The sequence below is a fragment of the Hyperolius riggenbachi genome, chromosome 1 (genome assembly GCF_040937935.1).
Source record: "Hyperolius riggenbachi isolate aHypRig1 chromosome 1, aHypRig1.pri, whole genome shotgun sequence".
NCBI classification, from domain to species: domain Eukaryota; kingdom Metazoa; phylum Chordata; class Amphibia; order Anura; family Hyperoliidae; genus Hyperolius; species Hyperolius riggenbachi.
Window position 1 is genome coordinate 97,015,073 of NC_090646.1, and position 12,284 is coordinate 97,027,356.

Below are 12,284 nucleotides of genomic sequence, written 5' to 3' on the forward strand. Positions count from 1 at the left end.
AGTCTCCATATCCTTCTCACTTCAGTTGTCTTTTAAAATTCCTAAGCGTTGGCAGTTAAGAGACGAATTTCATGTTACATACTTTCAATCAACAAGATTGTAATATGCAAATTAGGAGTCTGAGTCGGTGGAATCCTAAACTGAGGAGTCGGAGTCGGTGGATTTTTATAACGACTCCACAGCCCTGTCTCCGAGTACCTCCCTCCCTATGCAGAGTCTCAAGCGAAGTGTAAATATGAGCTCTTGAAGGCTGGGCCAACCAGCGCCTCTTGTAGCGCAATTCAGCGGAGGCTTGTAGGTTTGTGGAGGGTGAAGTCTAGGGTGCCAGAACATCTGCGCCTATAGGCTTCTATTATGTAAATCCGGGACTGGGAAATACAATAGTATACAATTTCCTTACTGCAGTGAAAATAGTAAATTGTAAAGGCAAGCTTTTTTTTTTTTCTTTAATGCCTGAAAAGATTATTAATAGAGTTACTTTTATTTGCTTCTTGGAGCCTTACTAGTGTGCCATAGTGTGCTGCAATGAGCTATCTGGGGTGCCAGAAAATTTCAGTTTTATCTCTGACTACAAGAGGTAGAGCTCATTTACAACAGAGAGCTACTGCCCACAAGTTAAACTGATTAACATTCAAAAAAAAACCCCTGCAATGTTGTGTTTGCAAACTGAACTGGATATCACATTATAACGCAAGATAGCTGCTTCTGTTACTAACACCTGTGTTCAACACATTTAGCAGACCTTGTATGAGACCTTCCTAAAATATAACTTTTATTTGTTACAGTAAAAATTTCCCATATTTAGGAATTTGATTTGTATTTAGATTTAATTCACATTAACCTAGTAGGGTGGTAGAAAAAATCTATATATCTTAGAAGAAAAACTTCTGTATTTTATGGTAATTTCTTAACAAACCCCCTACCAGGCACTAAATTAGTACATATGCTGAGTTACTTCAAATAGTACAAAACCCTCCACCTAAAACCAAGGTTGGTTTTAGGTGGAGGGTTTTGTACTATTTGAAGTAACTCAGCATATGTACTAATTTAGTGCCTGGTAGGGGGTTTGTTAAGAAATTACCATAAAATACAGAAGTTTTTCTTCTAAGATATATAGATTTTTTCTACCACCCTACTAGGTTAATGTGAATTAAATCTAAATACAAATCAAATTCCTAAATATGGGAAATTTTTACTGTAACAAATAAAAGTTATATTTTAGGAAGGTCTCATACAAGGTCTGCTAAATGTGTTGAATTTAATAAATCAGATTTGTGACTAACACCTGTGGCCAGGGGAGGAACCGTAATTGTCACGGAAGACGTTTAGAAATATTTGTTCAGAAACTGATATCATCTTTGCTTTGTTTTAATTTAGATCAGTAACATTGGGAAGCTGAAGGACTTTCTTCTGGAGCACAGGAAGGATTACATCAATGCCTGCAGGTAAGTCATTATGTAATCCGAAGATTGAGATAGTTTTTCTAATGTTGGCATTCGGTGGAATGAATTGTATTGGTGGCAAGATCTCTTTGCTAGAATTCAGATTCTGTCAGAAGTCTATTGTAACCTCTAAATGCGAAACCTAATGTTGGCCACACACTGGCAGATTTTTAAGAAGTCACCCAAAAATGTTGATTAGTCAGATGCAATTTATGCTATTGGAGAATAATGAGCAATAATAATCAAAAGTTTCTGTTCAAGGTAAATTTTAAGCCAGATTCACTTTGGCTAGGGATGGTCAATAAGATGCAAATATTATTAAGGTGATGCAAGATAATGCAAATTTTGTATGCAAAACCATTACATAGCGTGTCTTACAGCGCGTTTCCCTAATGATCAATACAAGATCATTTAAAGGCGACATGGAGTGCATGCACTAGGCTTTAACCTCTAGCCGACTGATAAAATCTCCGACTGAGCATTCAGTCTGGCTTTGCTCAGGAATCATTATAGCTGAGTCTGTCTTCTCTGGTGTCTTTTCAAGCCCAAGCCTGCCCCCTTCTGGCTCTGCTATAATGACTCGGCTATAATGATTCCTGAGCAAAGCCAGACTGAATGCTCAGTCGGGGATTTTACCAGGGCTGTTGACATGCTAAGCAGTGAAGAAACAGAGCAGGGTAGGTGTTTTCTCTAATGTTTCCACTGATATATATGGTAAAATACATGAGGGTGCTTCGTCTCTGGTTCACTTTAACACTGCGGTCCTCGAGTGGTTAAAGTGTACCAGAGATGACATGTGACATGATGAAATAGACATGTGTATAAACAGTGGCAAGCATACAGACAATTATGCTGTGCTACTTTTCTTTTTTCCCTGGCTGAAAGAGTTTATACTTAGCTATGGAACTGATGGTTTTTCTCCAGTCAGGACTCAGTCGGCTCACTGATAACAAATTACAGCTATAAAACCATTTCCTAAGCAGATACCTTGGGCTTCTTACTGTGAGAGGAAATTATAAAATGGTCAATAGTTCATGTATTTTCACTCTGGGACTCTTGAGATACTGCAATTGAGCAGAGACTATGAAACATAAGATCTGCTTTGTAAAGGCTTATACATAAAATAAAACCTTGAGATATCTCAAGAGTCATTTTTAGGAGTAGAAGGACAGATCCAATTGTTTATCTCATTAGTTTAATTTCATCTCTGGTTCACTTTAAAGAAAACCTGTACTAAACAAAATCCCCTGGGGGGTACTCGCTTCGGGAGGGGGAAGCCTTATGGTCCCAATGAGGCTTCCCTCATCCCTATAGCTGCAGGCAGTCCAGCGCTGGCTCCCCCGAAGCATCCCGCAATTCTTCCCTGACAAGTGCTAATTTATTTACCTTGCCGAGATCCAGCGCAGTCGCAGTAGCGGCTCTTCCTTCGGGTAAGGCGGAAATAGCCGAACCTGATTGTATCCTCCCTACTTAACCCAAAGGGAGATCCGCTACTGCGACTGCGCTGTATCTCGGCAAGTTAAATATTTATATTGCCGCACTTCAGGGGGCTGCAGCTGGACAACTGAGGGGCAGAGAAGAACAGGGAATGCCTCGTTGGGATCCAAAGGCTTCCCCCTCGAGAGGGAAGTATACCCCAGGGGGACTTTTTCTTAATTCCTCAAACAGAAAAACAAGAAATTCCCTCAAAAAGGGATAAAACTTAACATTTACTATTACATCTAAAATATCATCTTAGGCTACTGTCAGTTCGCTACTTAAAGAGACTCTGTAACAAAATGTTCATCCTTATTTCTTCTATCCTATAAGTTCCTATAGCTGTTCTTATGTGCTCTGTCTAACTGCAGCCTTTCCTATTTGCACAGTGGCTGTATTATCTCGGTTATATGATCTAATCTTCTCTCCTCTGTCGGGCTGAGGCAGTCAGGCTGGAATGTGCTGTGCTGCTTGTGATTGGCTAGAAGCTATACACACCCTCTCTATGCCCCCTGCACACTCTGTACGACTCACACTTGTAAGAACTCTCTGCGTATCACTTGCTATGTCTTTTATTTTTAAACACTGGATAAAAATGGCAATTACAAGCCAGGATTGCAGCAGGGAGAAGCAGAAACAGCACAGAGGGGCTCAAGAGAACATAGTGAATAGAATGGTATGCTTTTTATTGTAAGAATTTTAGAGTACAGATTCTCTTTAAGTAGTCAGTTGATGCAGTAGCAATATATACAGGATCTTCTCAAAAAATTAGCATATTGTGATAAAGTTCATCATTTTTTGTAATGTACTGATAAACCTTAGACTTTCATATATTTTAGATTCAAATACACACAACTGAAGTAGTTCAAGCCTTTTATTGTTTTAATATTGATGATTTTGGCATACAGCTCATGAAAACCCAAAATTCCTATCTCAAAAAATTAGCATATTTCATCCGACCAATAAAAGAAAAGTGTTTTTAAAACAAAAAAAGTCAACCTTCAAATAATTATGTTCAGTTATGCACTCAATATTTGGTCGGGAATCCTTTTGCAGAAATGACTGCTTCAATGCGGCGTGGCATGCAGGCAATCAGCCTGTGGCACTGATCAGGTGTTGTGGAGGCCCAGGATGCTTCGATAGCAGCCTTAAGCTCATCCAGAGTGTTGGGACTTGCGTCTCTCAACTTTCTCTTCACAATATCCCACAGATTCTCTATGGGGTTCAGGTCAGGAGAGTTGGCAGGCCAATTCAGCACAGTAATACCATGGTCAGTAAACCATTTACCAGTGGTTTTGGCACTGTGAGCAGGTGCCACGTCGTGCTGAAAAATGAAATCTTCATCTCCATAAAGCTTTTCAGCAGATGGAAGCATGAACCCACTTTTGAACCAGAAACAGCGGCAGAAGCGACTGACCTGGGCTACAGAGAAGCAGCACTGGACTGTTGCTCAGTGGTCCAAAGTACTTTTTTCGGATGAAAGCATCTTTTGCATGTCATTCAGAAATCAAGGTGCCAGAGTCTGAAGGAAGACTGGGAAGAGGGAAATGCCAAAATGCTTGAAGTCCAGTGTCAAGTACCCACAGTCAGTGATGGTTTGAGGTGCCATGTCAGCTGCTGGTGTTGCTCCACTGTGTTTTATCAAGGGCAGGGTCAATGCAGCTAGCTATCAGGAGATTTTGGAGCACTTCATGCTTCCATCTGCTGAAAAGCTTTATGGAGATGATTTCATTTTTCAGCACAACCTGGCACCTGCTCAGAGTGCCAAAACCACTGGTAAATGGTTTACTGACCATGGTATTACTGTGCTCAATTGGCCTGCCAACTCTCCTGACCTGAACCCCATAGAGAATCTGTGGGATATTGTGAAGAGAAAGTTGAGAGACGCAAGACCCAACACTCTAGATGAGCTTAAAGAGAATCTGTATTGTTAAAATCGCACAAAAGTAAACATACCAGTGTGTTAGGGGACATCTCCTATTACCCTCTGTCACAATTTCACCGCTCCCCGCCGCATTAAAAGTAGTCCAAAACAGTTTTAAAAAGTTTGTTTATAAACAAACAAAATGGCCACCAAAACAGGAAGTAGGTTGATGTACAGCATGTCCACACATAGAAAATACATCCATACACAAGCAGGCTGTATACAGCCTTACTTCTGAATCTCAAGAGATCACTTGTGTGTGTTTACCTTCTGTCCCCAGCTTCTCTCATGCACTGAACATTACAGGCTTCCTGCAGACAGCTCTGCCTATGTCGTTAATTCCTCAGTATGTGACAGACCAGCTCCTTTCACAGCCTCCACAGGAGGATTTTTATCCAGCTCTCTTCTATCACTGATAAGATAGCAGAGAAGCTGCTGGCTTATGTAAATAAAACACACACTGGAGTGTGCATAGAGGAACAGTTCAACACTGAAGAACTTGGCAGCCTTCCAGACACAGGCCGACAAGTCTGACAGGGGAAAGATACATTGATTTATTACAGAGATGGTTATAGTAGAAAGAGCTATAGTAAGCCAGAATACATAAGAATAGGTTTAGGAACTTGTAGGATGGTAGAAAAAACGTTGTAATTTTTGTTACAGAGTCACTTTAAGGGCCTGTTCAGACTATGCGCGTTCCTAGACGTTTTTTGAGGGAACGTGTCTGGGTACCAAAAATGCATAGAAACGGCTCCTAATGCTTTTGAATGGGCTAGTTCACATGTATGCGTATGAGACGCATACGTTTCTCATCCGCATTGCTGCACGCAGTTCTGTGCGTCACGCATAGAAACGGACGCAATGAAAGTCTATGGACGCGTATCAAAAACGCGTACTATTGCGTTTTTAGCGTCAGTTTTCCTCTGCGGTTCCCATAATTCTTTTTTTTCCCCTGGGTTACGTGTGTGTGCAAAACGCAATAGAATACGCATTAGAACGCAAGAAAAACACATGGGTTTTTCAACTTGCGTTTCTTTGATTTTAAACTTCATACGCAGATAGTCTGAACAGGCCCTAAGGCCGCTATCGAAGCATCCTGGGCCTCCATAACACCTGAGCAGTGCCACGGGCTGATTGCCTCCATGCCACGCCGCATTGAAGTAGTCATTTCTGCAAAAGGATTCCCGACCAAGTATTGAGTGAATAACTGAACATAATTATTTGAAGGTTGACCTTTTTTTGTTTTAAAAACACTTTTCTTTTATTGGTCGGATGAAATATGCTAATTTTTTGAGATAGGAATTTGGGGTTTTCATGAGCTGTATGCCAAAATCATAAATATTAAAACAATAAAAGGCTTGAACTACTTCAGTTGTGTGTATTTGAATCTAAAATATATGAAAGTCTAAGGTTTATCGGTACATTACAGAAAATAATGAACTTTATCACAATATGCTAATTTTTTGAGAAGATCCTGTATATATGGAGGAAAAACCTCCCTCTACTTCAACTTCATAAGTCTACAATAATAACTATTTACACAAACCCCCCACCATAAATAAACCCGACATGTTTCACTTCCAGGCGGAAGCTTTTTTAAGGGGAAAAAGTGCAGTGCATAGAGTGCATTATAGTGCTAAGGTGTATTACAAATTATTATAAAAACATTGTAAATAGTAACAAAGCGTATAGGCTTATGACAGCAGCCCCCTGCTGTCATAAGCCTATACGCTTTGTAAATAGTTATTATTGTACACTTATGAAGTTGAAGTAGAGGGAGGTTTTTCCGGAGCTGGGAAAAAAGGGCGCAGGCAGCTAGTGGACAAAAAGGGCGCCGTTATTCACTCCCATAATAAATAACGTTTAATGGGCGCCGAGCAGGAAAAAAGGGCGCCGGAGCTAAATAAAGTTTACAAACGGCGCCCGGAGCTGTTTAATGATTTATAACTGAGCTTGTGTTGATTTACGTTTATAAAATGCACCCGTGCCGAATAACGTTTATGAAAATACTAAATATATTTATCTTATTTAAATAATTAAAACATTATTTAAAGTTTTATCCCTTACTGTTTTTAAAACATTATTCACAAAATAAAGCGATCAGTACGTAATGTAAATTGGAATATATTTTTTGGAGTCACAATTTGTAAAACATTATTATCCACATAATAAAAAATATTATTATTCACAAAATAAAGCGATCAGTACGTTACGTAAATTGCAAAATATTTTTTGCATCCTTAATTAGTAAAACATTATTATCCACATAATAAAGGGGGGTCTTAGGTTTAGGCACCAACAGGGGGGTCTTAGGTTTAGGCACTAACAGGGGGGTCTTAGGTTTAGGCACCATCAGGGGGGGTCTTAGGTTTAGGCACCAACAGGGGGGTCTTAGGTTTAGGCACCAACAGGGGGGTCTTAGGTTTAGGCACCAACAGGGGGGTCTTAGGTTTAGGCACCAACAGGGGGGTCTTAGGTTTAGGCACCACCAGGGGGGTCTTAGGTTTAGGCACCACCAAGGGGGTTCTTAGGTTTAGGCACCAACAGGGGGGTCTTAGGTTTAGGCAGCAACAGGGGGGTCTAGGGGTTAGGGGTAGGTACAGGGAGGGTTACTTAGGCACCAACAGGGGGGGGGGGCTTAGGTTTAGGCACCAACAGGGGGGGTCTTAGGTTTAGGCACCAACAGGGGGGTCTTAGGTTTAGGCACCAACAGGGGGGTCTAGGGGTTAGGGATAGGTACAGGGAGGGTTCTGTGTAAGAGTAGGCTTAGGTATAGTTTTAGTAAAATTTTAGTAATAATTACTAATGTTTTACAACACTTATTACGAACGTACTTATATTTATATCATCGTTATAAAGAATATTTTCAGATTTTATTATAAGAACAAACCATAAATGAAGGTTATTCACAATAATATACAATTATAACAATTAAACATATATTATTGTTTTTTTAATAAACGTAATTATAAGTTTAACTTTACAAATAGGGAAGATTAACGTTTTCACAATTTCCGATTTTATAAACATTATTTAATGATTTATAATTTTGTTAAACTTTATTTGTAAACAAAATATAGCACACTATTTTTATAAACCCTATTAATGATTGATTATTATTTAGAGTTTACACCCCGCGCCCTTTTTGTCCAGGCGTCCTTTTTGTACGTACGCGGTTTTTCCTCCATATATACTGTAGATTGCTACTGCATCAACTGACTACTTAAAGAGAACCTGTACTGAGTAAAAATATTTAAAATAAACACGAGGTAACTTCAAATGAACATTACATAGTTACCTTGCCATCAATTCCTTACAGAAGCTCACCATTTTCTTCTGACAATATTTTGTCAAATCTGAAATATATCAGTTGCTGTCAGTAAAATATCAGTTGCTGTCAGTTATAGCTGAGAGGAAAACTGATGTACCAGGTAATGTCCATGTTTCCCTATGGCTCAAGTGGGCGATGTTACAGTTTAACTGTGTGCTGACCAGAAAGCGGTTATGGGTAATGGCCATTTTCAAAATGGAGGACGGAGAATTCCCTTGATCACAGTGAACAAACAGGACGCGGGAGAGGAGAAAGACACTGAGGAGTAGACTACATGGAAGGTAAGTATGACTTGTGTTTGCTTATTTTGACTTTTAATTTTCAGTTCAGGTTTTCTTTAAGTAACGAACTGACAGTAACCTAAGATGTTATTTTAGATGTAGTATTAAGTTTTATCTCTTTTTAAGGGAATTTCTTGTTTTTCTGTTTGAGAAAAACGGTTCTGTGTTTATTTTGACTTTTTCTTAATTACAGGTTTTCTTTAATGATTTGCCCTTCTGCTACATAGATTGTATAATGTGTGAGGATCCAGTGTATATAGGTGATTTGTATAAAGAATATAAATACTAAATAATAATCGTAGTATGCAGTTATGCCAGCATGGTGGCATAGTGGTTAGCGCTCTCGCCTTGCAGTGCTGGGTCCCTGGTTTGAATCCCAGCCAGGTCAACATCTGCAAGTTTGTATGTTCTCCCTGTGTCTGGGTGGGTTTCCTCCGGGCACCCCGCTTTCCTCCCACACCCCAAAAACATACAGATAAGGTGATTGGCTCCCCCCTAAAAAAAATGGCTCTAGACTACCATACATACACTACACGATACATACAAATGGCTGTGGTAGAGATTGGATTGTGAGCCCCTCTGAGAAAGTTAAGTGACTAGACCATATACTCTGTACGGCTCTGCGTAAGATGACGGCGCTATATAAATACTAAATAATAATGATAATCGTATAAATGCCACTAGGATCATTAGGTTTCTACATGGTGACTTTTCTGTTGCACTTCTTAAGGTTTTACAGCAGAGGGCGCCAGCAGTACACCAAGTTTTATGCTGCAGCATGTATAAGATGCAATGTTATTCTCTTTGTAATTGTTGAACTGTTCATGTGCATCAGGATTTTATGCAGTGGGCCAAAAATTGGAGATCCCTATTCTAAAATACAACAAAGTGCAATATTGCCTTCTTGGAAAGCCCATTTATTGGATATCTAGCGGTCACACAGAACTGCTGTGACAGGAATAAAGGATTGCCTGCTCTGCAGTCATTTGCAAAAGATCTGTAAAAAGGTTTTAATTCTGAAAGAGAGACTGCAATTTCTGACCCTTCTTTGTAGCGGATATGAAAGCCTCCTTGATATGGTAAAGCTGCCTTGATTGCCCCCCCCCCCCCTCTCCCCCTCCCCATCTCACAAGGATTATAGAACAAGTGTGGCCATCATCATCATCATCACACCCATAACAAGTGTAGCCACAAAAACACCTGATCTGAAGTAAGATCCCCTGTATCGGAGGAAAGGAAGGTTAGTAGATGAGAGGCACAGCTCTGGGCCCCCCTGTGATTGCACTGACTGCTCCCCTCTAGTTACACCCCTTGTAGAAGTATAATGGAACAATTACCGTACATCTCGCTGGATTTTCTCAGGTAAGAAGTTAGGCTTGGGTAGCCGGGTAGCCTGAGTGCTCGGTCTATGATCATCTCATGTGCAGGGACATTAGGAAGAGATGTTACGACAACATTGCGGGTATAAAGTTTAAGTCCATCATTAGAGACTGATTCTGCAATACCCCGAATCTTGACATTGTTACATCAGTTCCTTTCATCAGAATCAATCGGCTTTTTCTTCATCTATTTAACTTCCTCATTGTCCCTAAGTTGTCATTGGGGTCTACAAGCTCATTGTGAAGCCTACCGTCCTGTTTTCATCATGCAGCACCCAGCTATTAGTCTCAGTGAACAGCTAGTACAATTGATCAGAAAGCCGGTTAATATCGGAATTCAAAGCTTCTCTGAATGACAGCATAACGTTTTTTCAAGAAAGCTTGTGATATTACCTGCTCAAAAGCTAGAAAATGCTCAATTGGATCAGAGCGGCGGCGATGTGGAGCTAAGATAGCATCGCTGTCCTGCTGTGGAGGAGCCTCTGTGCGTGGCCTGGATTTTGAAGGGCTTCTTGACAAGGGAGAGCGAGGAGTAGATTTGCCGCTGCAACTGTGGTGCTGCTCGGGTTTGGCTGCTTATAGGGTTGTGCTGTGTCCTCTCTGCTTTGCTGAGGAGGCAAATGCAGACCGGAGGAAAGAATGCTGTCCTTCAGCAGCTGTCGCATCTTGGGGCACCCCGCTTAGTTGTCCATGAGTTTCCTCGGACGGAGGCCACCTTTTTTTTGTATTTGTCTTTTGCCGGCCTTTATGAAGGTCTGCAGGGTCCGGAAAACCTGTAATCCTTTTTGTGACCTAAACATAAGTCAGGATCGGTGCTGTGGACCACGGTTTGTGGAGCTGTGTGGACCGCTCAGCTTCAAGTCACACCCCCAGTAGTGCCGCCTTAAAACTAAAGTGAGCAGAAAATGGAGGCTGCCATCTTCATCAATGCAAGGTGCCTGGCTAACCTGCTGAGCTTTAGGCTTAAACTGTGTTTGAATCACACACCTGCAACAAGCATGCACTAGGTGGAGTCAGACCAGAGTCAAAGCATCTAATCTGTATGCTCATTTTGGGCCAGTGACTTAACCCTTCTACTGCCAAGCACGTACTAAGTACGTTGTGGCACGTACCTAGTACGTTATGTGGCAGTTTTGACCCCAGGAAGCAGCGGGGAGGGCGCTGCGTCATTCTTCCCTCCACATGGGCCCTCTCCTGTGCTTCCCTGAAGAGCTGGAGCAGCAGTCTGTGTGTAATTACTCACCCGATCGCTCGCTCCATGCCCCCGTGTCCCCGCTTGGCAGCTGTCTCCTCTCTTCTTCTTGTTTTCTGCGTGGCGCATGATTATATAAACGTCATACATAATCGGGCGACCAAAAAAGCCTGCTGCCGATGGGGGACACGAGACATTGAGCGAGCGATCGGGTGAGTAATTACACACAACACTACTGCTCCAGCTATTCAGAGAGGTCACAGGAGGGGGGCCCATGTGGAGGGAGGATGTTAGCCCCCCTAACCCGCAGTGGTCCCAATACCTGCTACCTATACTGGGGGCTCCTATACCTACAACCTATACTGGGACAACTATACCTGCTACCTATACTGGGAACCTATACCTGCTACCTATACTGGGGCACTTATTCCTTGCTACATATACTGGCTGTACCTATATCGGGCTACCTGTACTGGCGGCACCTATACTTGGCTACCTATATTGGCTGCATCTTACCTGGCTTCCTGTATTGTCAGTATCTTACCTGGCTACCTATACTGGCTGCACCTATATCTGGCTACCTGTACTGGCACACCTATTCCAGGCTACCTATACTGGCTGCACCTATATCTAGCTAACTGTACCGGTGCACCTATTCCAGGCTACCTATACTGGCTGCACCTATATCTGGCTACCTGTACTGGCACACCTATTCCAGGCTACCTATACTGGCTTCACCTATATCTGGCTAGCTGTACTGGCTCACCTATTCCAGGACAGGGAAAGTGGGATACCAATTCATATCTGGAATTGTTGGATTCAGCAGAACGGAGGCACTCGCCATCCTCCCGAGTGCCTACTGTTCGTGTGTTATCGTTCCAAGTAATCTGGCTCAGTCACGTCAGTTGGCTCTTCTGCACATGCACGACTGAGCCAAATTACCGGGACCGATACCAAGCGAATGGAGGCACTTGGGGGGACGGCGAGGAGCGCATCGGTGCTCATGGGACTGGAGAAAGCCCTGGGTAAGTAAAAAATATTTTAATATGCCCATCTCAGGTACACTTTAAACCTTGTACACGCATTTGAGGACTGTCGCCAGGTGAGGATCGGAAGTTGCACCCCTAGGTGATAGTGCAGGGCTGTAGGCTGTACAGATGCATGGCTAGCCTGCATTCTTGCGATGAGTTTGAGTTCTGTTGCTATGGAGGAAGGGGTATGGCCGACAAGTGGCACCTGATATAAGTGAATGCTGGTCA

At 41.9% G+C, this 12,284-nt stretch overlaps 1 protein-coding gene across 1 annotated transcript in view; it reads left to right on the forward strand.

Annotated features, from left to right (window-relative positions):
* Nucleotides 1–12,284, forward strand: part of STX18 (syntaxin 18) — a 205,193-nt gene that overhangs the window by 119,337 nt on the left and 73,572 nt on the right. Inside the window, exon 2 of the mRNA XM_068277321.1 lies at nt 1,378–1,445. Coding sequence (XP_068133422.1) covers nt 1,378–1,445 — 68 coding nt within the window. The remainder of the gene's footprint in view (nt 1–1,377; nt 1,446–12,284) is intronic.